This window comes from Falco biarmicus, chromosome 9 (genome assembly GCF_023638135.1).
Source record: "Falco biarmicus isolate bFalBia1 chromosome 9, bFalBia1.pri, whole genome shotgun sequence".
Taxonomy (NCBI): Eukaryota; Metazoa; Chordata; class Aves; order Falconiformes; family Falconidae; genus Falco; species Falco biarmicus.
The window spans coordinates 37,815,631-37,842,875 of NC_079296.1; the positions used below are offsets into that span (position 1 = coordinate 37,815,631).

Sequence of the window (27,245 nt, forward strand, 5' to 3'; positions counted from 1 at the left end):
CGAACTATCTTCTTCTTAATTTGCTATACCTCCTAGCTTTATGTCATCTGCAAAATCATCAATATCCAATATTTAGCTAAAAGAAGCATGTGCTAAAAAAATTAACGACAAAACCAAATTAAGAGAAAAATTATTTACCAGTAATTTCACTTCTTTGAAGTGCACTGACAAGCTGCATGCACACTGCACCTGCCCCAGCACCACTGCCACCAAGAGCTGGAGGCTTTTGCACAGTGGTAGCCTAAGGGTGCATGTGCTCCCCTTGCAGGCACACACCGCCTGGAATACCTGTCAGCTGTGCCACCCTCATCCCTCTCAGCTGCAGAATACAAAGAGGTTTTAAAACAACTTCCATGGAAAAGGGAAAGCTGCTATAAATGCTGTTGTGCTTCAGTAAGTGTGCAAATGGAGCTCAGGGTGGCCACTTGGCAGACTCAAGAGGAAGTGATATCACCAGCACAGCTTGCAGTCTCACAAAGCACATTCCCATCAAAGACAGATCTATTTGAGCTGTCTCGTAAGAGATGTGGCACAGCCTAATATTTCATTAGGCAGCACATATCAAGGTTGCCACCTTTGTTGATTCATCAGCCAATGTTATTAAAAACATTAGAAACCTACAGAGAAAACACATGCACAGAATGCTCCATGCCTAGCATTACACAAGGGAAGAACCTACAAACACAGGATCACAGAGAATGAAAAAGGACAAAGGAGGAGGAGCAGGGCTTCTAAGATGAAAGAATCCCTAATAAATACATTTTTCCATAAATGAAAATGTCTAGAACAAATTCCTTCTTGAGACAAGCAGGGCTATTTTCAGCTTGTACTGCCTTTGCCTTAGTTGTGTATTCAGTGAGAAGGGCAGAAGGACTGCGTGCGCTTTATTCTGTTTAGGCAGAAGCCCCCCCCTTTAAGCCCTAATGAAGTCTGTGAATACCCACAGTGCGAGTGGACAGCACAACTCTGAGGAGACTGAAGGGTTTGCATTCCCACACATATGCATAAAAGATGCTTCATCAAAAAATAGGACTTGGGAGGAATATTTAGCTCCAGTGAAACAACTGACTTCACTCTCTTCCAAGAAACAATTAACATTTCACATTGTGTATACACCACACATCAAAAAAAGCAAGAGTACCTCTGCTACTGTCTGGACTCCACCCAGCTAGGTATTTTCTGTAGCTAGCAGCAGTGGAGTTCAGGAGCTGAGAAAGATGATGGGCAGGTGACCCAAACAGAGCGCTAGGTAACTGACTGCGCTGTAGTATATGTCTCTTCAAGCATGCCAGATGTGCTAGTAAAGCCGTGACACTTTTATCTAGGAGTTCCACAGGGAAGTGGGGTTAGAGCCATCTACAGTCAGAACCAACGGTACTGTTGAGTTACGCTGAGGAACTTATGTTCATGAGGCAGTGGTTATCAGTCTATAACACCTGATTTCTTTTTCATTAAATTATTCCCATTGTAAAAAACATTTGGTTGGTTTTGGTTTTAGAGGTTTTTACTTCACATATCACCATGTTTTCTGTGCTGTCTCAGCTTCATGTCATCACTGACACTCATAAGCAGCAATTACAGTATCATTTCACTGTATCATATCTTGGCATGTTCATTTCCTTCAAGAATGTTTATAAAACATGCTGTTCACAGAAAAACCAGTTTATTCTAGGTGGCAGACAGAAGACCAGGTTGTCAGCGGGTCAGCCAGCAGTGTGAAAGCAGTGCAGCCCAAGGTACAAAATTTTCCATGACAAGACAAAAGGACTAAATCTATGAGGTGCAGGCTTTGGTGCTTAGGAAAAAAATTTAGCTGTATTTTATACTTGCAAAGAATTAACATTAAAGAGTTACACAGTGGAGCTAAATATGCATACAGAAAAGCATTTAAGGGTAATTTTAGGGTATCTTAATACATAGTAAGGGACACTAAATTTTCATACAGTGGTAAAATTAATAAGTTCTACAGTTACAAAACAGCTGGGTGCCTGTGTGACAAGTTATGCATACATGTGTGAGAGAAAAGGGTGGATATCCGTAGATACAATTTCTAGTTCTGAAAATCATCGGAATAAATACCTGGAGGAAAAAAAACCAATGAATGAAATAAATCTTACTTGCTTAGGGTCATCTGTGAGAAGCCTAAATTTCCTGGGGTTTTTGCTTCTGGCAAACTTACAGCCATTGAAATACATACTCCATGAACAGCCAAATGAGAATGACGCTCCACAAGTTTCTGGATCAAGTCCTTGACATGCACAAGTACGACTATGAAAGGAAATAAAGACATACCAAGTTGGCCGATAACACAGCTCTTTTTATCTTTTTCCTTCTGTTTTGCTTGTTTAAGTCAATGCTATTTGCTAGTTCTTTTATTATACATAGCATAAAACCACAGGAGTTTATGAAATATATGATTTAACCGGATACCTTTTGTTAATGAAATACTCGTGTAGAGGACTGACTTTTTTCCCCATAAAGACAGTCTCAACTCCCCAAAGCCCCAGTTCTGGGAAATAAATACATAACAATCAGTTACAGCTATATAGATATACCCACACTACTTCAATTTTTACTTTTCCAGTTGAATAAAATTTTTATCCCAGAAAATACTACTGCTACTAAAGCCCACCCCTAAATCCACAGTTATTTTGTTACATGTGACACTACCACTGGTTCCAAATACCACTGATCCAACTCTGAAAGTCTTAACAACTCCACTCAGCCTGACCCTTTAAAAACACAAGCATTAGATTCAGGTCACTGTACAGCTATTAGTGTCTGTTAAACACAGGCTAGACAAAAATCAGCACAAAGGCAGCACTGCTACAGAGCCTCAGCTGCAATATATTATCTAGTCAATTAAACTGAAGTCCTCCCAGAGACACAGAGAGGAAGATCCTAACCTTGAGTGTTCAGTCTGTCACTTATTTAAACAAATCACATATCACCTTCTTAGCAGCTCGTTAGCATGGCCATGTATGCAAAGGGCACACTGACTGTCTTTGGGCAGCGTGCACAAAGCCAGAAGAGAAGCTCATGGCCATTCATTTCCCTGAATGCTCACAGCCTGGTCTCTAGGAAAAGCCAGGAACTAAGTTTTTTACTGAAATGACACCTAGTGGTTTGTAATTTTAAATGAGCTTTTTTACATTTATTTTATTAGTCGAACTATTGAATTCTCAAGTTACTTATTGCAGAACGTTCAACAAGCAACACAACAATCGTTCGCTATTAAATAACTTACTCTTCATTTAACGCACATCTACGGCTGGTGGGACAGCCGTATTTTCTGAGACTCTGTGTCAGTTCTTTGTACAGCGTATCAGCCAGGAGATGCGGGATCCCTTCCCAGGCCAGTATGAGAATCACGATGACGGCAGTTTGGCAGTGGTGTCCTGCACGCTGACGTACCAAGCACAGCAACTTTTCCTCATCGCTACTTCTTCGTATCACCTGGAAGAATCATTTTGTTTATTCTTTGATAAGCGTAGGAAACGCGTAACGTGCTGCTCTTCTCTGGGACATGTAAGGCCTGGAAGAGTAAGAAATACTGCCGCCCAAAGAGTGTCTGTCAGCAAGCAGGACTGGGACAGCATCACACACTGATCTCTGGTGTAGAACATGATTTTGCGTTGCCTTTTTACCTGTAGAAGAAATAGCAGTACATTTCACAGGAGGAGCAATATTTTAAACGTTCTACATAAACAACAAAGAAGATGCATTAAAGGAAAATAACCACTAGAAGGAAATAATAATCCCGAGACAACGTATCTGCTAAGAACCTAACAGTTAACCTTGAAAATAATACAGAGAACATACCGCCAAAACCCAGCACGCAGGTCCATAGCAGCACACCACAGAAGCACATGCAGGCGTCTGTTAGGATGGTTACCACAGTTATGTATCAGTACATAAAATGGTTCCCACCTTGCAAAGTAAGATTAGAAGAAAGCGATGAGAATAAACTGTGTTCTTGGTGAAGGAAACAATGAGATTTTTCAGAACACATCCCTAGACTACCTACATTACAGTTCTTAGCAGAGCGCTGAAGTTCTTACCAAACTGCATGATACACAACGCAATCTTTGTCAACCTTACCCATAAAACACAAAGACTAATACAATATGGATCAGTACAATATACCAATGAATAAAAAGGAATTTTTTAAAAATATCGAAGAACTAGACAGTCCTACTCCCCCATACTTAGGTTTTTTATCACAATCTGAAACAGAGCTGAAATTTAAAATGAAAAACCACAATAAAGCTAGATAGTATTAGAACATGATCTTTGAAAATATGTTTCTTTATTTTTCCAACGTGTTTTAGCCAGCATAGCCTGTACGAGGCCTCCAACAAAGCTGTCAAGATCCCAGTGTTAAGCTTCAAACACATTAGGCCTGGACCTCTCTTGGGCAGCAAAGGCCAAATCTTCCTCCTCGGCTCCACCGCACATGGATAGGGACCAGGAGGTCCCTCCTTACTGCGTGCAGAGGGCGGCTAAGGCTCTGCCAGCTCCACAGCAATACACTCGCTCAGAGCAAGCAGTCGGTCACCTTGGCTCTCCACCCAGCGCTCCCTCTCCACCAGCAGACCTCCCATAGGTATGGCACTAGTCACGGACTGTAAAAGCAGGAAGACAACGGTGTTTCACTTACTCTTTGAAAACCTCCAGATACCTGAGTTTTCATGCAGATTCCCTACTGGACTGATGTCAAAGCTTCTTTGTTGCCAGAAGTGCAGCTGTCATTTATGTGTGACCCCCAGCCTGATCAGCTCTGATTAAATTATTTGAACTCATTAAAAGTGGGGACCAAAGTACGCTTGCAATTAATCTGCAAATGAAAAAGTTTGCAATAGATGAACAGTTTCAGAGGGAATCTGTGCCAGCTTAGCAGGAAGAAGCAACCTTAAAGTTAATTTGTGTCTTCTGAAGTTAATCATGCAGTCTTACAATCAGCTTTAAACATCATGAGAAAACAAGCAAAGGCATCTGAGGTACCCTTGCTCAAAAGGAGTCTTGGTTGTGACTGACCAACGAGTACAGTATTTTTTACAAAGAAAGAAAAATAATGCAACTCATTTACATGTGAGTGAGGTTTACAGAAAATCTATTATGGCTGATACACAATACAGTTATTCACGTCAGTGTGAGCTTTACATTCCTGAGGCAGCACAGTTCCTTCAAGGAGGAGAGAAATTGAGGGTTTTTTACTCAGCATGAAGGGTGATGCTTTTACTTTTTTGTTTGTCTGGGGGTTTGTTTTGTTTCTGGAGTTTGTGACTTCAATAAGGTTATCTGGTACCTTATAGTTTCTCAGTACGACATCAGGTTGCCTTTTTTGAGTTCTCATATAGTTCTAAACTGGAAATACACAGTCCAGGAAAACTGACAGGCAAACAGGAAGGAAATTTATAGTTAAACATAGCTGGAATTTGCTTCATTATGCATACAGTGGAGAATGCAGTGCTCTTATTGGACCCAAAAACATTTTACAATTCATCATCTTTCAGGCCACAAAGGTAGCGAATTGATTTGTCAGCTGTCTGAATTTACTTTCCGTGGCTCTTGAGAGGTTATATGGTATGCTCATCTGCCTACAGGTGGAGTGCTCCCATCCTTTTGTTACCAGAGGTAAGGCACTTTTCTCACCTGTCTGTTTAGAAGAACACATCTTGCACCAAAACAATCACGGTTCCCCTGGGCCCGCAGACAGAGCTGGAGCCATCGTGCTTTTCCTGCGTAAACTGGCGATACCCCTGTCAGACGTGCTACAGCTGACATTCTCAAGCAGGAACAGAGCCTCTCTTCTGTGACAATATATCCACAGCAACACCCCAGTCAATATACAGAAAAGCACATTTGAGCAAGACAACCACAAACCATCAAGTAAATCCAGCCAGCTGAAACACCATGTCATTCTTGAGGATTTAACGGTTTTTCTAGTGGGGAAAGAGCCACGGCAGTTGCCATAGTTTGACTCGGTGACTTCTTAGTTACAGTAACACTGATGTAACTCTCTTATTGCTAGATGTATACTGTATTATAAGTGTGTGTGTGTATATACACACACATATGTACCTATATAAAGCAAAAGTAAAACTGCATTTTTGTTACTAGTGGTTATCTGAGTAATCCAATCCAAAATATGACTACTAACTGTGTAGTGCTGGTCAAGATTTTGCCTGATGTGCTTACAGATCTGACTTCTTACTGTTTTTTAAGTAAAAGAGCTAGTAAGGCTTTAGTTGACGGATCATTTCTTGAATTACTTTTTAGCTGTCTCCACTTTATTTCTATTCCAGTTTCTGCAGCTTGTAATTACTGGGGATGAATCCAAGATCTTTTCACCCTTAAACATCTCCTAACCATACAGTGTTTTAACCACCTGCCCCCGCCCCTTTACTTTATGGAAACATCACTTGTTAAATTCATACAACAGCAACACCATCTTAGTGGTGTCACCAGAAGAGTAGTATAAATAAAATCTCAGCCTACACTTTAGTTTACTTTATTCTTTTCAGCGTGCATTTGACACTGTGTCCTCCTCAGTAGGGTAAACGCTGTCACTACCACAGATAATACAATAATAATGCAATTTATTAATCAGTTCTTCATGCAATCATTTAAAATGTGTATTTATTTGCTATTGCTTGCAAACATAATTCCCAGTGTACTTATTGCTTACCTATGAAACACTGAGATGCCAGATATTAAGTTAAATATGTAACAAATACAGCAAGTCCCTGAATGTTTCCTCAGACTATAAGCCATGCACAAATCAGCTGGCAAATCTTGTGTCCAAAAGCTGTTGGTACTATTCATGATTTCTGTGATGTAGTTAACAACAGTGATAAAGCAAATAATTTAATACTTCAGTTTGTTTAATTTTGGTCCCTAATACATTTAAAAGGGATGAAAAATCAAACATTTAAGTGGTGGAACTTTAAAGCTCCGTTTTTAAAATGGCAGAATAAAAACATTTTCCCCTGCAATTACTTTTCCACACAAACTAACCATGTGGAAGTGTGGACTTCTTAGTGAGTCACATAGAAAAATAATCAACAAAACAGACTTGTAATAAGTCGGTATAACACTTGAATGTAACAAGCAATAGGACAATAGCAAACGGCCTCAAGTTGCGCCAGGGGAGGTTTAGATTGGATATTAGGAAAAATTCTTCACCAAAAGTGTTGTCAAGCACCGGAACAGGCTGCCCAGGGAAGCAGAGGAGTCACCAACCCTGGAGGCATTTAAGAGGTGTGTAGATGTGGCGCTTAAGGAAAAGGTTTAGTGGTGGACTCAGCCGTGCTGGGTTAATGGTTGGACTCCGTGATCGTAAAGGTTTTTTCCAACAGAAACTATTCTATAGTCATCTTTCTGCAGGTATGTAGGGCCAGATTATCCCTGAACTTGTTTGAGCAAGCACTAGCTGTCATCAGTACGAAGTATCCATCAAAAGATTCCCACATGAACAATGAATCATCCGTTTCAGCTGCAATGCAGCACTTCTGGAAAGCAACAGACCTAACAAACTCGCCCACAATGCTTGATCAGTACTTACCGGCCCCGTTCTGCACTCACAACAACTGGGTGTGATGTTATGTGCTACTCATTCCGTCACCTGTTTGCTAACATAACCATGTCTAGGACAAAAGGAAAAACTGAAATGGGACACTCCTCCTTCCAAAGAGCTGTCTTATGCACACGCGTATTTGGACACACGATACCACGATACATCCTTGCAGGCTGCTGAGTTGGGCAGGATGCTGATGTATTCTGACTGTTTTCAAAAACCAAGTTGTGCACATCCCTCCCGTGCTGTAGTCAGGCACCCACCCTACCACTCTGTACTATGCCTGTTCTGCATTATTATGGCTCTCTGTGTCCTGTTTATGTGTACATCTAAAGGAAGGCAGCAGTTCAAGTAATTTATTTTATTACCTAGCCCAGATATTTGAAAATGGCAGAATGTGAGAATAAGAGCAGGCCTTCAAAGTGAGCCAGCCAGCCAGCCAGCAAGGAGAGAAATACAATCAACAGCGACTATGGCAACATACCACAGCTAAACCTCTGTTTCTACACACCACAAAAGGTAGAAGTTTACCCAATTTTCTTAAGAGAAAGCATGAGCCAAAAGCTAAAGTGTATTTACTGAAGAAGAACCACAGAGCAGAATTTGCGCCAGCAATTCAGCAACAAGTTATGGGATAAACAAGAGGAAAAGTTAGTTTTTTCACTCCTTCACATACAAGGACAGTGAAGAGACAGAAAGGCATGCTAAGATTAAAGAATACAAGAACAGGACAAGGTCAGGAGCGGACTGTCCAGCCTTATCCTGAGAGTGACTAACAGCAGTTGCCTAGGGATGAGGAGTAAGAAAGGCCCTTGGATGCGGAGATGCTTCTCAACAACCACAAGGCACCTTCCAGGCACCTGCCAGCAGCTTGGAAAATAATGGTCTCTCCCAGCTTTTGAAGGATTTGCTTTTTGAGCATCTGTCTACTCACTTCTAAATCTCTGCAGCATTCTACCACCCACTACCCTCCTGGGCAAAGTTCAGTTCCAGACTGTGTGAAAGAAAAAACCGATACCTTTTCTTCAGGGTGAGCTCGCCCCTGCTAGTGCGCTCTGGTTTTGATACAGGGTGACTGTGAATAACAGGGGCTATGCAGCTCTCCGTGCCACCAGAGCCTTTAGAGCGCCTTCTCCCCTTCCCTCTGCGCCAGGCCGATGGGTCTGTACCTCTACCTGCCTTTGCTAGTTCTGCTGTGCTTTGAGTTGAGGGACCAGAACTGGACAGTGTTCAAGACTGGGGTGCACCATGCTTTCTCACACAGGTGTAATTATGTTTTTTTAATGTTTTATGTTTTCTTTGCTCCTCCCCAGTAATTCTCCCCAGTTTCTTTCGGTGTTTTCACCACTGCTGAACACTGAAGCTGATGTATAACAAACTGTTTATCCCAAGCAGCAACACGCAACCTAGTGCCCATCGCTGTATATGAATATAGAACATTCTACTTTTTGTGTAACTGTATTTATCAAGTGAGTTTTATCTATCACTTTAGCAGCCATTCGTTCTGGATCACAAGTCCTTCCTGCTCTTCCATGATATGTGTCCCTCCTCATTATCCTGAAAAACTTCGTATCGTCAGCAGTTTGTCACCTCAGTGTCTCCCACTTTTTTCAAACAATTTCTGAGTGTATTGAACAGCTATCGATAAAACCTGCTGCAGCTGTCCAAAAGCTGAAGTTCTACTTATTTGAATTATTTCTTTTAGATTGTTGAAGCAACTGTCTCAACCCTTGGCAGGAGCTCTAGAACAAGGAATAAGTACACTGTGAATAAAAATTACTTGATATCCTTAAACATAAGCCAGTCTATCTAAATTAGCACGTACATGACTTATGCAAGTAGCTAAGGGGCGACTGCAGAAGCTCAGCATACCAGATGCTGAATTACCACATGGATGAGAAATTACTTTCCAATTTAGGATCACCAGAATAGTTTTGTTAACATGACACAAACCAGACACCACCAGCAAATTTTAATTGCCAGCTAAATGCACCGCTATAAATTACTGGGTGAAATAAAAATAATGGAACCAACAAAAAGGTCCTTTTTAGGTTTATTTCATCTCCATATGGTTCCACGGCAATAATCCCTCCTGTCCATTCTGAATTTCTTCAGTAAAACAGGGTATCAGTAGCTGATTTTAAAGTGAGAACATAGCTCAACTGCTCACTGTGATTTCCTGAAATAGGCAGCTCAGGACACTCTGGCTCCAGGTTTTCCAACCTGCAGATTTTACCTCTGCACAAAGTTCACGTATGGAGTCTTTTCTACACAGGACAAGATTCTCTGCTAAGCTACAATTCCATAATAACCTACAGCAGTGCAAAATGAAAGCTCGGTGCTGTTAAAACCTGCTGCTGTTCTACCAGGTGATGCTGTGTAACAGCAGGAGAAACATTCTTGTCTGCCACAGAAGCAAGTCTGCCCTCCCTTTTTCCTAATTCACTCCTACACACACGTTAAACGACATTAAACTCTCTTCTTACTGGAAAATGTTATATCCTCATTCTCAGCATGTCTAAGAGATATTAAAATGGAAATAAGTTCCACTTCCATAAATTCTCTCTTCTCAAGTACTAGCAGACTACATTAAGAGTTAGCACAGAACAGTCACTGTCCATCACAATACTACGAAGTTACTTAGCTGTTCTTACAGGAGTATCAGTGAAGTGTGGTATCTCCAATTATCTGCAGATGGGTTTTTTCAGGTTGCTGCTGGGAGCAGTATTGTAGCGTTTACAACTGTGCAGATTGCAGTATATATAGGTTAAATGACTCTTCTACAATCACACAACCAACACTGCAGAAATGAGGACAAAATTCCAGTCTCAACTCCCAGCATCCTCTTACCCTCCTGACTCCCTCAGAATTCCCTTTCTGTCATGTTTCAGGCAATGGTAAACTGCACCTCTTATGATACGGATGACAATAAGAATCTACTCTCTCTGTTCAGGTATCCCATTTTTTTAATTAAAGTAATGATAACAGGAACTTAAATGCTTGCTCTTTTTGTAATACTTAGTTAAGATAAACATAGCTTTTTCGTTTAATGTTTACTCTATTAAAATATTTGAGTTCTTCTTCATATTAAACAATATTGAAACTTTTATTTACTTCAGAAACCATGTAAAAGAACCTGATAATTTTGATTGTCAAAGCATTGCAGCACTTAACAAAAAAAGGCTTTACTTTGGATAACATTACAAACATTTTCACCCAAAATAAACTCCTCTAATTCTGTACTTAGCAGGTGTGCCTCCTGGCAAACGGTGAAAATAGTGCTTGCACAGCTACAGTACCTGCTACACACACAAACTGAATGTATTACATGATTATAGCAATAAAGTGATGCTCTAATACACCATTGTCCAAAAAAGTGAACAAAACTCCCACCAACCACCCTCCTTGTGTGTCAGAATTAATTTCCTTCCAGAATTCTCCTATGGAGAACATAATTTAAACATAGACACAGTTTAATAAATTAAATAAAAGCTTTAAGTACAGTAAGCTGTTTAAAGCAGAATGGAGCTGCACATTCTACTTAAACCTGTGGCCAGAAGACAGTCAGTCCAGGAGAATTTGCTTTAAAGCCCTTTTCAAATATATTTCAAAAATTTCCTACTCTGCCATGTTCCAAATAGCACAACAGCTTCACTACCCCCAAGCCAGCAGTGCCGCACCAGGCCTCCTGACCATTTCACTGCCAGGTGGGGTACACAAAGTACCTTGCTCATTTCTCAGTTTGTTTTCCCTAATAAATTACACATCTCTTCTAATACTAACAGTAACTTATATGTAGAGAGCCTAGAAGCTGGAGTAACTTCTCAGTTTTCTTGCTTTTTCAATTTCCAATTTCAGTCACTTACTCAAGTCAAGCTAAACTAGAAAACTGAAAAAAAAAAATAATCTCTGCATCTGCAGAAGAATCTGTTGTTATCAAGGCTCATGCAGCAGCCAATAAATTGTAGTTTTTGGCATTTAGCCACAAATTTCTATCAGTTCAATGATCTATAAAATCTTGGTTGTAACAGTGGGTTATCTAAGCATTACTTTAAAAAAAAATCATTAATTTCAGTGGCTTATATTAGGTTCAGGTCCGTACAGGACTAATTTCAAATTTAGCTGTATTTTATAAGTATTTGTAATCAGGTTTTTTACCCATTTTTAATCCATCCCTATTTTTTATTGTTTATATATCTTACTAATATACAACAACACTGTAATACTACAGGAAAGTTAATAAAGATCTGTCAAGTTATAAACATAAAACCCAAGTAAGGCAGACAGTACAGAAGTGAAAAAGTTTGAGAAACTACTTGCAAAAGATAGAAAAGCCCCATAATACTGTATTTGCAAACAAATCAAGGCCACCAGCAGGCTAACAGAATCTGAAGGGTCAACAGATCATAAAAGGCGGGGGGTGGCGGGGTGGGGGTGGGGGGTTGGGGTGGGGGGAAGCAATCAGAGAAGATAAGGCTCAAGATGAAAAAAACACTGGTTTGGGAAGATTCCTGTATCAGAAGCCTTCTTCACAGGGGATGATCAAGGATTTTTTTTCCTGAAGTTAAAGCTCTGACAAAAGTGGTCAGAGGACAAAACAATAAAAAAACCACCAAAAACCATGCCCCCCACCAAACAGTAGCAATTTGCTAAGTTCAAATAATACCCACAAAAGCAACTCAAGGATGAAACAACTGAAGTATTAAATGCGATGTGCACTGTTTTGATTTATAATACATTAGCATCAAAGGGCCTGAAGATTACCAAGAGGATACCACTTTATAAAAAGACCCTAGAAGAAATATGTTGATTCAGTGATCCCACTAGCCTGGTATCTCTGTGGGGCAAAGCCATGATCACACAGGGAACTATGAGGCACAGGGAAAAGTAAAATAAACTTTTCTGAAGTCACAGCTCAGTCATACTGCAGCTCCTTCTAGATTTCCAAAAGCCATTGAGTAAGGTTCCTTAGTAAAGGCTCTTAAAAAAACCCTAATGTGTCTTGGGACAAATCAAAAGACCACACATCAATAACTGGTGAAAAGACATGAAACAAAGGCTGGTATGTCTCCGATGAGAGCTCTGTAGAGCTGTGTTCAAGCCTGTGCTCTTCAGCATATTTGTTAAGGGTAAATAAAAGGATGACAACATTTGTTGATGACACTAAGCAATTCAGAGTAGTGAAGACAAGCACAATCTGCAAACAAATGAAGGAGGAGCTCATACTGCTGAGCGGGCAGTAAAATGGCAGATAAATTTCACTGTAGATGTGCATATTTAATGCACATGGTGAAAACAATTCTATTTTTAGATAAAGATGGACTCCGAGCTGGCCATTACCATGCAGGAATGAGAATCTGGCATAATGATAGAAAGCGCTATGAAAATGTCGAATCACTGCTCTGCAACAGAGAAATAGCACAAACAACTGCTAGGAATTACCGAGAATAGAGCACAAGGCTGAAAACATTACACCAGCATTTTAACTCCTAGCATAAGAGAACAGGAAGGAAAAGGAAAAACACAGATGGCAACATTTATGAAAGGCAACTGAACACAAAGTCACTGTCTCCAGCTCAGGGAACCACAGAGCTGTGAATTACTGGAAACCAAGTGAATCTTCTGGGAGGCAGCTGCCCTGCTCTTATACCTTTATGCCATCGGTCAGTGCCGGAGATGGGATATTGGCAAGAAAAACCTCCAACCTGACCCGGCCGTTTTTAATTGCTTCTTATCTCTTGTCTTTATTCAGAGCTGGAGCCTTAAAAATTATATTGCAACTCTGAATAAAGACGACAGATAGCAATGATAGCTTAGCTGATCCAAGCCAATGTCCACTGAAAGCAGAAGGAACCCACAGGAAATGGGTTTAATCAAGAAAACATTAAGACCTGCAGCTGACCCCCTCTGAGGTCAGTGACATGTATCTTTGACTTCAGTGCAGCAGGGCAAAGCCTACAGGAGTTACTCACAAACAACTAACAAATTCATAAACCATTTCACATCAGTCGAGGTAACTGTAATTTACCACCAGACATACCAAGAAAAGGAAAAAAACCAACAACCACCCCACAACCATGGGACCAACACGTGTCAAGTCACTTATCCCTGGCTGGTTATAGGGGATTCCCAGTAACATGAAACTTTTTATTATATGAATGGGTTACTAAGAATGACAGGCCAGTAATTTCAGTACTTCAAAGGGTTTTTTTCTTTAACTTATTATGAAGTATGACTTGGGCAAATCAAAAAAGCAAAAGAAATCCAAACAGAAAAGAGTACGTTTATCCTGACAGATGTCACAGAATGGGAAGTTATTTTCTAATCATACAGCTATCACCTACACAGATATCCACACATTTGAAATCTCTGGCAAAACTATTAATTCTGTTTTGACACAAAAATGAGACTATACAATTCGATGTAAAAAAAGTCAAGAGGTCAAGCAGTCGCCTTGCCACGGCATGTAGTGAAAACAATAGCAAGCCCATCTTCACTGCACAGTTTAGTTCACGTGGGTGTCGGTCTAATGCTTACACATACAGCTACCACAAGGTCTCAAACCCTAGGTAGTATTTACTAATAGTATTTAGGTTTAACTAATAGGAGCATTCTTGTCCACATCCAGAGGGACAAAGTATCACCCTGAAATATAATACATGAAAAAAATACAGGAAAGACAGATACTCATTTCTTCTCAAAAGAAAAGTGATAGAGAAAAGATTCTGCTAGTTTGTGATAATCTGAAATATAAGGAAGAAAACATCAGCTCCTTTCGGGGAGTCTGTTTCAGTAAGTGTTTAACACACCAGACACATATCTGGAGCCACTTAAGCAAAACCAGTTTAGGAGGGAATCAGTATTATGAAATGCAGTCACTAACAGAAGAATGTTAGTAAGGTATCTTAGAAAGCTTCCTTTAATCTTAAAATGTTTCTAATGAACCAGTAAGACAAAATTATCTAGTAGAAATAGGGAAAATTAACTGGGAGATCAACAGATATATTCAATTTTTTTTAATCATATTTACTTCAGCAAAGCTTCATCGTGGTCCTCTCACCAGCAAGTCTCAGGAGCCCTAAGGGCAATAGCTTGTCCATCTGCAAAGCAGAAATTACTCTGTCCCAAAGTACATTGTAAATGAGTAAGTGAAAGTCTCTGTGCAGCTGACAGAACCTTGTGACTACAATTATCAGAGAGCACAGCAAACTTTTTCCACAAAATGTGGATTTTGCACAGGATGAAACAGTTCTACAGAGATTTCAGTGATTTCCTTCCCTCTCTTGTACTGAACAGTCACACAGTAACAGCAGACTTGGAAAAACATTCACCTCTTTAGGTCTGAACTTGCACACACAAAAAGGCACTGCTGCATAAAACAAGATTGGAACTTCAGTTAAATGAACATTAAAGCTTACTCTCGCTGACACTTTACATACAGAAATGTCAAAATCTACCTAACTGGAGAGCAGGTCCCCATACCTTAACACAGCCTTTACTGTATGCATCCGAGTGCTTTCTGACTGTCATGATGTACACACGTCGGACACCTACAGCCATGCAGATATACAATAAAATCTATCATTTCTGCTTTACATAAAGGACAGTATGTTGATACTGGCAACAGAAAAATCAAGTTTAAGAGTTAGTTTTAAATGCCTTCTTCCTTTCAAAGGCTCACAAGTATTTCTGAGGTAAGATTTTTAACTCCTGTCCTCTGTTAAAACTGAGTGTTTTATTTAGTTGAAATACTGAAAAAAAAAAAAATAAATCACTCCTTTCTTTTGGGGTCAGTTGTTTATGAAATTAGTTTTACCATCTTTTTTTCCTGGATGCTGATTTGTTACTAAATATTATCTAAAGCAACATGCACATATGGATTCCTTTCTGAACAATAGTTTACGTATCTAGTATGGAAAACACACTTTGACTGTTCCAAACACGAGCAGTAAATATTTAGCATGCGATACCATTCACACATAATATGTAATAACCCTATTTTTGTCATGTAATCACAAATGTCAGTCTACCAACTGTACAGTTACCGTCATCCTTTTTTCAATCAAGTCTGAAATTCCTAAATACATCAATAACATTTTTTTCTTTTAACAACCAGGTTAATTTGTTTTTTCCAAAACTCAGTTACAAGATTTCCAGTCTACTTGTTACCTCCCTCGGTGGTTTCAGCAAAGATTAAGGACAATCAATTCTTGCCAAGCTCTCTCCTGGAGCTTGTGTCTGTTACCTCATTTCCTGGCTCCTATGAAGCAATGTGAGACAAGATTTTGGTGAAAACTATCACCATAACATTTACATTTCCAAATACTGACTTCAGTTTCTCAAAAATAGTGATGAACTCCATGGCATATGAGATTGAACTTCCTCATCCATCATACTCTCTTTTCTTCAGGTGTTCATAAACTAAAAAAATGTTACTGGATAGTTTTCCAACTCTCCCAAGCAAGCATCCCTTCTTTTCTCTCTTTCACACTTTCCAATAACATATTTCACTATAGACTCCAACTTTTGGTCATTGTCAGGGTCTTCTTACCCTTAATTTCATCATCTGCTACCTCTCTTAAGCACCTCTCACACTCATTCAAACCACTACATAACACACAGCACCACATTTTAAATAAAGAAATAAGTAAATTGTTTTCTTTAGCTTCATCATTTACACAGACTGTAGATCAATTAAATGAAGAATGAAATCTTCAATAAAGATCAGAATATATTTAAGCTCAAGGACTACACATCACTTGATATTTAAAAGCCACACAAAATTATTTTACTGCTGTAACATAAAAACTTACCCACTTTGCAATTGGACACCCCTGAGAGCTTTTTCCTTCTTTTCCTGTATAAACCACTACCTCTATTCTTACAGCGCTTCCTTTTGCTCCATACCTGTATTAAAAAAAGTTTATGAGTAAAACAAACTACTGTAGATCAGTTTAAAACAGGAAACATTTTCAATAAAACAAGAATAACAAACTTAGCTTTACTGAGAATGTTAGAAACCCAAAGTATTTATAATGTCAAAAAATACTTAAATTTAAAAGCCTATTTGCAAGAGTGATTTTCAACATCTCTCTTCTGATAACAAGCTTCTGCCACTGAGGAAACATTGTCTGGGGAAGAAATGTTATCTGCATATAAGTCTTAGTGCGCTTAACCACTAACGCGACCTTTCTGTTCAGTTTGCCACAGCTTCTTCGCATGTAGGGCACTAGAAAAACTAATTCTACCAGCTGCTAATCTCTGTCATTCTTATTTATTTCAATGGCACCTGAAAGCACACTGCATTTGAAATTTAACCCTAAAGTTGCAAGAGCTCAGAAAAGACAGATGAGTTTGGAACTGAAATACGAACGCTCACCTCATGCACATCTGAACAGGAAAACATTTAACAAATGAGTACTGCAAGAAGTTCAGAAAAAGAAAGCTAAAACATAGAACCTGATTCCTCATAGCTCTTCTTCTTTCCTGTTTAGACAGTCAGAAATACTGTGAGCATTAAATGCTGAATTTTCCTCACCTGTTCTCCATTATTTCTCTCACAGCAGCAACACTTGGTCCTGTCCCAAGGTGTGTGTAATATGGGCCTTCATCTTTCTCTATAATTTGCTCTGTAAGCAGGTTGAGAAAACTAAGTTGGCACATATGAAATTTATTTACACCATTACAAGTAAGCTTAGAAATGGTTTACAGAAACATCTTCCAAAATAAATTACAATACAGAACATTTGTCCCTGAAATGTAATGAATAAAGAATATGGCAGATTTTTCTCCTCAGAGGCATCAAAATTATTTTATGCTTGTTTCCTCCTATTAATCTGCTAGTATTTTTTCTTTATGTTATAAAGTATTCCTAATTATAGTAACATTTTGCATTCTTTACAAATTTTCATTACAGGAGCTGGCATGTATTGACTAAATAAGCTTCCCAATATCCTTGTTGGTAGGAAAACATTAATTTCTTTCAGACAAAGGAGAATTGCAAGGGGGGGGGGGAGGGGGGAGAGGGGAGAAATAATTAACTGATACTCACATACTACTGAACAGAAAACATAATCCAAGCCTCTTAACTAGCACTCTGTTGATTCAGAACATTAAAGCAAAGATGAAACAATCTGCCTGTGTACAATTTGTTGTTAAGCTTCTGACTTGTTTTTCCATCTGTGCGCTTTGATAGTTGGAAAACACAGCATGTCTAACACCACCAATCAAGCTGTATTTGCAAAACCCTCAATACTGAGGCCTGACATTGAGCCTGACAATGCAAATTATTACATGTGTGGCCTCACGTGAACTCCACCTTACCTCTCCTCTCCTCTACAAGAGGCATCTAGTAGACTTTGGCACAGACTCTTAAGGCAAACTGACATCAGTCATCAGGACTGTGACAGTAACAAGATTGTCCACAGCTATGCCCTGCTGCTTATTTAACAGCATTTACGCAACAATTACAAGATACTGGGAAATGTTTGCCCAGCCCATCTGGCAAAAACTAGTTCTAGACCATAAAAATCAGAAGCTGATACACTGCAAGTAGATTCACATGCAACACAAGTCAGCAATGACAAAACAACAAATAGAAAAACTCCTTTTCCTCCTGGGTTTAAATTTAAGCAGAGAATTTAAACCTGCCAGTTGCAATACCAAAAATACTCAATTCTGCTGTGCTTCGCAGGCCCAAAGAACCCCAGGCAAAAGTTACAGGAAGGGGGAAAAAAATTTCTTCTTCTTCCTATTTCCTAATGACGAAACACTGGTCCTTTTGCAACAGCTGAGTAACTGTCAAGTACAACTTCCTCACATTAGAGAAAATACATGAACACACCTACATCTGAAAGGCACAGGCAAAAGTTAGCAAAAAAGACTTACCAACACAGTCACAAGTTGGCAATTCAGATTGTCCTTTTTTTGTAGGTGTATCTATTAAATTTTTTGTAGGGGTATCAAGAAACTTCATAGGTGATTCAAGGAAACTGCTGAGCGTGTTTTTTGCTGGAGAACATCCTGAGTCGCCTGTGCTCTGTGGGCGGTCAGTACCCAAACTGGTTGACGTCAGAACGGTCACTTCGCCCGCACACTCCATATTCCTGAGAGCTTCAGCAGAACCTGGTACCTGGGCCCCACCACAGGGAACAGGCAGCACCGGTGACTTCAGATCTACTTGTTCTACAGCACCGTGTACATAAGTTTTGTCTTCACTATGCATTTCGTTAGCTCTCAGGTTAGACTGATTACAAGTTTGAGGCAAAGGATGCGTCTGACTGACATTCGCTGTTTGCTGTACCTGAGAATTACATTTTTCTGTAAACATCGGTAGGTTTTCACTTGGTCTGTTCAATAAGGATGCAGTTTTCAATTGTGAAATGGCCAGAGGGTTACGGGAGGACAGGTCACCATGTTGGTTACATGCAACAACCTCATTTTTCAGTGGGTCAATGCCAAGTGGGTCACCGGAACCTGCAGTTTTGATTTGCTCATTCATGACGTCACAGCCAAACAATCTGTCTTTTTTTTTCTCTTGCAGTACCTCAGGTAAACATCTATGGAATTTTATCTGTGTTTGCGGGAGAAATAATCTAGTTTTCTCTTGTGATGCTAAAGTATTTTGATTCAGTGCTCTCTGTACTTTGGTTCTTGGAGATTTTTTTTCAGACGGAGCTATTCTGGAGTCCTGTGGCATGGTTTGACCAAGCTTGTGTAGTTTTGATGATATCCAAATGTCCTGTAACTCGCTATGCTGGCATGACAACAGCTCTAGCTGGCTTTGATTATTTTGTTGATAGCGTGCTTCTTGAGGCTTCTTTTTGTGTCTTGGTTTCCATGGTACAGCATTTCCTTTTTTATTTGTTGGTTGTTTTTGCTTTAACAGTAAGGAACTATAATTATGCCTAAAAAACACTGATTCTTTTTTCTGCAACACATCTTGGTTGTATTTTGGCTGCCTCTCGTGTGATATTAGATTAAGCAGCGATGTCTTTATGTCATTTTTCTGCTCTGGATTAGTCTGGTTTGACTCAATTAGCGCCGCAAGTTGAGTTAGTTGTGTAGCTACATCCTCTTCATCCTGGCTGTGAATTCCTCCTTCTTTAATCAAAGAACTAGTTTCCAAGTTCAAATCATTAGAGGTTGGCTTTTGCTCTAACTGACCAAGAGTTTCCAAGTTGTTACTGGTTTGCTGAACATTACGTGAAGCATTGCAATACTGTGCAAGGGTGACTGGATGATGAGCGTAATTTTTCTTGGTAGTATATCCTGAAAATGATTTTGCATTAGATGTTAAGTCAGATAAAGTTTTGGTATCTCTTGAGGATAACTGTAATTTATACATCTCACCAGCCAGACTGGCAGGTTTATCATGCAATTCAGGGACTGAACTTTGGCCATTGTATAACACTGCCTTATTAGGGAGCTGCTTCTGCGAGTGAGCACAGTGAGCCAAGAGCTGTTGCTCATTCTGTAAGTAAGTGTCTTTGATTTCTTTTAATGCAGAAGATGTGAAGGAGGATGAGATATCCCTTTTATAACTATGGAGGAAGTTCGAAGTTGTCTTTTCTGTATATTCAGTACTTTCAGTTTTAGCTGGTGAAGTTGTTTCTAAAGGGGCTTCTGATAACTGTGTTAAAGCTTCAATAGCTACAACCTGCTCTACAGTTAAATTTCTGGTTTTAATCAGGGACAAGAAAGTCGGCTGGAGTGAAGAATCCTCATGCTGTGTCTCTGCATTAGGTACTTTAAAGCCGTCCTTCCCTACATGTACTTCCTCTTCAGGCAGTGGAGGACAACACAAGCTTTCTTGCAGATCCAAAGCGGAACCCGTCTGCAAACCAGACTTACCAGAACCCTCAAAGAGACTACAAGTGCAGTTTTCCTCTTTCATTAAAACATTTCCTTGTTTTTCTGGGTGAACACAGCCAACACCAGTTGTCAGAGTGTTTACTAAGTTATTCAGATTGCTACCCTTCATCCATTGCACATGGGAGTTGTTTGTCAAATCCGTCCTTTCCTCTACAGATACTTTTTTCAGTGAAGCAACTGCTGGCGGTGGTGAATAATGTAGAGTTTTTATGCCATTTTTGATGGTCTGTGCAAATGATTTTTTTGGCTCAGCTAATGGACTGGGAGAGACTGCTCTTTCACTGTCTTCAGCATTTTTCAAGTGTTCGCTGCCTGTCACAGTTCCATGGATATCTCCGTTGACATGGACACCAAAAGATGGCTTCTCGTTATGTGCCCACTTCTCTGCTTCTAAGCCTGTCATTCTTTCTTTCTCCTTACACTGCACATTTTCAATGGGTACTGTTTGGTTTGCTTTCACCCTGTATTTTTCACCATGACCACATATACTGCATTCCATGAGTTCTGGTCTGCGGCCATTTACTGGTTTGTTTTCTAAATTTGCCTATAAAATAATAATACAAAAATTTGATGTAACAGCTGTTCAAAAGCATTAAAAATAAGAAGCATAAGATTTACAGCAATTAAACCCTACTTTGACACAAATGAGGAATATCCTCATTAAGCACAGACACTGGGGGGAAAAAAACCCAGGAAGTCATTAAAAAACCCTGAAGCCTAAAGACCCTATCCATATTTATAGCCATTTTCCCCCCACTGTTGGAGGGGGCAGATGAAGAAAGCGTGTGCATGTGGTGGTGGTGGTGGTAAAGAAATGAATGAACAGATAAAGGATGTTAGCATTTAGAATCACATCTAAGGACTCAATTTTTAATGAATTTCCATAAGCAGATGAAAGCCTCCCTTGAGTTCAAAGCAGGACTGAAAACTAAAGGCTTGTACCACAGAAAGTGTAGTAGTGATTTGGTATAATTATACCAATTTGGCTAAACCAATAAACTGATACACTTGGCTGGACACCCTAGCAAGAATGGCTGGTTTTCAAGCTTAGTTTCAAGTCCTTAAAAAAAATCACAAAAGCTAAGCTGGATAGTAAGCCAAGTAACATTAGCTCACTTGAAAGTTACCCTGTAAATACTGTGTTTAGCATCTGTATTCAGATGGTAACTTCCAGGTTTCTGAACAGTCTCTCACGTAAGCTATCCTTTAACAGTATTTTAATAAACTCTAAATTCTAATATTTGATTAAATATATTCTTTATCTTCACTGGTGTTATACAATTGTGTGGTTGAAGCAGTAGAGTCAGAATATTGTGTCCTAGAAATAATAAGTATATGGGCCTTAAGATAGTATTATGAAGTAAGGAGTTACGCAATTCAAGTTTAAAAAACAAGGCAGGAATTCAAACAGAGACAGCAAAGGAAAAAGTAATAATTTTTATTATGTTATATTTATTATATATTTATATTAAATTGTCTTTTTAAAAATTTTCAGTCACAATAAACAGTGCTGGTACTTAATATTATTGTAACATCTAATAATTATTTAAATAACCTGTAGCCTTAAGCCCTATTTAACAAGAAAACCAGTACTGCTTTTCAGATCAGATGTATGCAACACAACTGGTTAATTAATCATAACTCAACACAGTACTTCTTAGCAGTTCAGTTTAATATAAAGCATTCAGTTAAATCAGACATGGTTTTGTGGCAATACCAACTAAAGTGCATGGACTTCTCTGAGAAAATAACAAATGCAAAGTAGATTTATGATTAATCATAACTATCAAGATGGAATTGCCAGGAACCTCCAGGCAAAACAAGGCATATGGACCCAGCTCCATCTGGAGCCCAGTGTTCACCTCACAACTGATTCCCAACTGATAAAAAACTTAAAACTGGGAATCCATAGCATACCCTAGATATTATGACAGGCATCTTAAATCCTCATGGAAATGGTATGTAAAAACATGTCCAGCACCTATGCAGCTAAGTCAAAGCTATGAAAATTACAGTAAGGACACCTTATATAATGCTTCTTCATTACACAGAGATGCTGACTAACGGTCTACCAGCCTGAACTCCTCTGGATCCTGATGATTTTCAATCAATGATGCACAGACCCAGGGGATCACTGAGCAATTTCTAAGAGCTCCACAAAAGTGGTTAAGCAGCTTTATTGTTAGCAGGGGTAAATGCATTACATAGGCCTCTGCAACCATACCAGAAAATGTTTTAAGGGTCCACCACGGAAAAGTAAAAACCCACAATTCTGTATTTGTGCAAAAGCTGAATTTCAGTTACGTTAACTTCAGAAAGAACTAGGGATATGAAATTGCTGGGGTTTTCTTCAGCAAAAGTATATCTAAGATCTCCATCAGTCCAAAATTTGTCCCCACCATGTAAAAGTGTTATCAGTAATTTAATTAGATAATTAGGAGGCTGACGAGATAGAAGCAAACAGATTAAAATAATTCCCCAGCATTTATACATTTTCAACACAACACGTGTTTTTGTATTACCTTCATTTTTAGAGGGTATCACTCACTACATTAACAAAAAAGTAAAAAAAAAAATCTAAGTCTGGTAAATTGAGAGCAATGAAAGATGGGGGAAAGGAGGAGGGTTCATCCATGATCAGCTGAGATTAGACTGACACAGAGTCCACTGACAGCACTAGAAGTGCAAAAATGTCATCACACTTCTCTCAACTGTATTGTTCCTCAATAAAATACTTTCATCTGATCAAAAAGCACTGCTATGCTCAAAAATACTCAGAATATTCCCTAATCTGCTAGTAGTGCACAGGTGCAGTGCTGTGTCCCCGTAAGACCCCAATGATTCCAGCAGTAAAGTGGGATTACTTTTTAAATAAAATTATTCCTCATACATCATAATTTCCACTAACATTACTGAAAGCTGCCCACATGCAATGAGAAAGAAAAAAGAACCAGATGAATCATATCATTGGCATGATTTGGTTCATATTTTTCCACACAAAGAATAAATATTATCATGGAACTGGATTTTTTTTTAAAAATCATACTCTCTTCCTTGTGAGCACTATGTTGCTTTTTTCTCTTGTTACTGAACTGCAACGAATCCTAAAAAATACCTTTTTCTTTCCTCTCTTACCAGACTTCCCATGTGAAGTTATTGTCTCCCAATATAAAAAGAAATGCAGGCAAACTACCAGGGGCAGAGCCCATTTGATTCCTCTCCTCAATGTAAGCCTGGCAGACCAAAAGCAATAGCTCAGCAGAAACCTTTCGCAGCTAAATAACCTAGGAGCAATCTATCTTCAAGTTCTGCATCAGGACTCAAAAAAAACTGTAGTCAAAACTACAGACAAAGATACCACAATTCCAAGCAACAGTCTCAAAATTCATGGAAGTTAAGCACGTAAGTCTGATCCGATTGAATTCTAAATCTTTTACACAAGTGTAATGAAAAGCTGAAGAGTAAACCAGATCAATAAAAGTAATTTCCCCTCTTCCTCATTAAGGAGAGCACTACTCTATCTGGAAACATAAAACACTAATAAGTCATGCTCAAGCTCAGACTCTGTCTGCAGTAGTTAGTGCTATTAGGACAGGAACCACAGAGTACAGTCTGCTGTAGTCATTGCTGTATTAAACTTCAACCAGACATTATCTCTGATATACACACACAAACACAAACTCACTCTGTGAGGTAATGCTTCCAGCACACATGGAAAGGCAGTTACAGCAAATCACTTCACCATTCTGAAAAGGGTCAGAATATTAACCTTTAACACAAGATACCTCTGAGGCAGTGCAAAGAGTTCACCAATTCACAATCAAAATACAATACTAAAGCTACACTAAAGACATTTCCACATCATCTGTACAACAGAGAGAAGGCTATCAGTTTATGCCTCATTTCAAACCTCTACAGGTTGTAACAACACATATTGTACTAAAGGACACAACCAGAAACAATTACTCCCATAAACCAAAAATAACAGATGATGACCTGATCAAGTACTGATAAAATGGCTCTACGAGCAAGTCATGACAAGTTAGATGATCACCAATGCCAAGTCCCCCTAACTAGCCCTCCCTGTGAGAGCCAGGTCCCCATGAGAATACAATACCCAACAAATTAAAAAATACTTGCACCTCCTAGCTTGTGCCAATAACCAGGATGAACCGAAAGGCAGTTCTTCCAAGGTCACAACATTCATCAACATAAAAGGACAAGAGGGTGAGCAGTGCTTACACTTTGCATCTCTCTTCCATTACAGTACAATGGGTAAGTTTGGATCCTGATGCAGTGTCTGCAGCCACGTAGCCAGCCCCACATGCCCTTCCACGTTGGCACAGAGCTGGCAGCTCCTCAGAGCTCAAATACCACAACAGAAGTTTTCTTTCAGAAAAACTGTTTGGAAGAACACCCAAACATACCTCATCTAACATTTGAACAGACTGTTTTACTCATGGTCCAACTGTCAGATGTCACTGCTTCAAGAGGTAAGAAAGCACCAGCCAGCTGACCAGCAGCAATTGACTCCTATACAATTTATTCCTACTTTCTAGTGTTTGCTCCCCAGGACGTTCAGTGGAATGCAAGACTTGCACTGTACAGGACCAACATACAAGGATAAGGAGATAAGATATGGACAGGAGAGGGGATAGGGAAACAAACAGCACAGATGTGGAGAAACAGTTGCTTATGCTGAGTGCTGTGTAGAAACCCATGCACTGCTTAGTACTGAGACAAAAGTAAGGTGGAAAGCTGTGGAAGGTATAGGCCACCTTCTAAATACAGCCAAGTTTTTTTGCATTCCAAAATAAATGCAGACACAATAATACACTTAAGGATAAACTATTTAGGACCACACTGGTTCATGTTTGAATACCATAATGCAGACAACAGCAATGTGCTGTAAGTTGCTGCCCAAGGCTGCAGCCCGAGCAGGGTTTCCAAGCAGGCTACCAGCAGAGAGCGAGCAGCTGAGTAGGGGCCAAGCTGCAAACTGGGGCACATTCCCATGACTCTCACCAGAAACATAAAGCAATTAACACCACACTTTTTTTAACAACCATGGACATGAAACAGTCTCTTAGTACAGCACACTTCTACAGAGGCTCAGGTAAGGCACATTTTCTATAGGTCTTTGTGCAAAGAAACACATTTGGACCCTTTATTAATGTAACACAGCCTTCATATACAAGATGTTTTGTTCCTCAAGAGAATAATGTTCATAGATGGCACTGAGGGACAGGACAGGTAATATTTAGAAGCTACTGCAATCAAAGGGAACAACCTCTACTCTTGGCAAAATGATACAGACAAGTTTTAGCAGACAGGCTGGTTTACACGGAATCTCAGGGAACAAGAGATTCTGCAAATCTGAGAAAGCAACCTGACCCGGGGCAGGACATCCAGGCTTTCCTGGAGGGATCCCCCTCACTCCCAATTCCCATGCCCCTGAATATCAAAATTCACCCAAAGCCACCAACTTCAGTACCACAGCAGGTACCATTTCAAACTGGATCTTAGATCAGCTGGAAAGTCTGCTCTAGTTGATAGTGCATTTTTTTTATATCCATAACCACAATGGCAAAGAACATTCTCCAAGCTACAGCTTAACTCTCTCCTCCTCAGTTTCATCTCCATTTTATCTACACCTGTATCCTCTTTGCAATGGTTTTCAAACACCAGGCAGCTTCCCCACCAGCAAAGTTCCTTATCTTGTCTTTCCATAAGGAATTAGTACATTATTGCCTTAAAGTCTTTACATCTTGTTGTCTTCATTTTCTCTCTTACACCATTATGACAGTCCTCCTGCCCATGTTGTGTAACAACTTCAGTGAGACCACTTACAAAGAAGATCTACAGTATCAGACCCTAAAGGATGCACTTACCAACAAAGTAAAACCCTACAGGATACTGCTTCTGGCTCTAAAGGCTTCAAATGCTGGCCCCAGAGAAATGCATCTATTGGATTACTACTTGGAAATAGTGGCTCTCAGCCACGAACTCAAATTATTGTTTCTGTCACCTCTGAAGCTCTAGGTTGTAAAAGCTACAAACAGGAGCAAGAAAAAAAATTCAGAGTGCAGGAAACCCCATTCTCCTACACAGGCACCCAAGAAGTGGATATGTTAAGAAAGAAAAAAAACCCAAACATTACAGTATTTTTTCTGCCACAGAAGGAAACACAAACAAGGCTTCAGGCTTGGTGGGTTTTGTTTGGTTTGTTTTTTACTGGTGTTTTGAATTACTCATCATTTGTCTTCAACATTGAAATTGAGCACTCAAAGAGACACTGGCAGCTCTGGAAAATATAGCACTCAATGAAGCCACAAAAGAAAAACGATATAATCAGCAGCAATATGTATTCCCTAATACAACCTTCCCCTAATGTGCTCTAGCTCAAAAGCAGAGATGAAAGAAATTCAGTCTCCAATTTTATCCATGCTAGCTGATGTCTCTTGCGGTCTACTCATTTATGAAACCATCACCACAGCATTAAGAAAGTACTGCCTGCCCCTTAACTGTAAGTGGAGAATCATCGCAGTGTTCATAACAGGGTCTTCAGGGAACACATCACAGCTATAGATAACATTTTTAGCAATAATCTGGAAAAACAGTGAAATTGATACTGATAAAAAAATATCAAATAATTAAAAGATCAGACATGACGCTTCCTAAATTAACTGGCAAGCCAGCTGCACGCACACAGTTCAGTACAGCTAAAGGTGAAGTTGTGTATCTAGCAACAGAGACATGGGACTATATTTACAAAATGCAGGAACTATAGAAA

At 39.5% G+C, this 27,245-nt stretch overlaps 1 protein-coding gene across 4 annotated transcripts in view; it reads right to left on the reverse strand.

Moving 5' to 3' along the window:
• The window catches only part of TET1 (tet methylcytosine dioxygenase 1), an 80,541-nt gene that overhangs the window by 26,381 nt on the left and 26,915 nt on the right, over positions 1-27,245 (reverse strand). For all 4 annotated transcript variants that reach the window (XM_056350680.1, XM_056350677.1, XM_056350678.1 and 1 more), the window contains 5 exons: positions 18,467-20,996; positions 17,118-17,208; positions 16,393-16,486; positions 3,248-3,456; positions 2,118-2,268 (listed from right to left, as the gene is read on the reverse strand). In XM_056350680.1, coding sequence (XP_056206655.1) covers positions 2,118-2,268; positions 3,248-3,456; positions 16,393-16,486; positions 17,118-17,208; positions 18,467-20,996 — 3,075 coding nt within the window. The remainder of the gene's footprint in view (positions 1-2,117; positions 2,269-3,247; positions 3,457-16,392; positions 16,487-17,117; positions 17,209-18,466; positions 20,997-27,245) is intronic.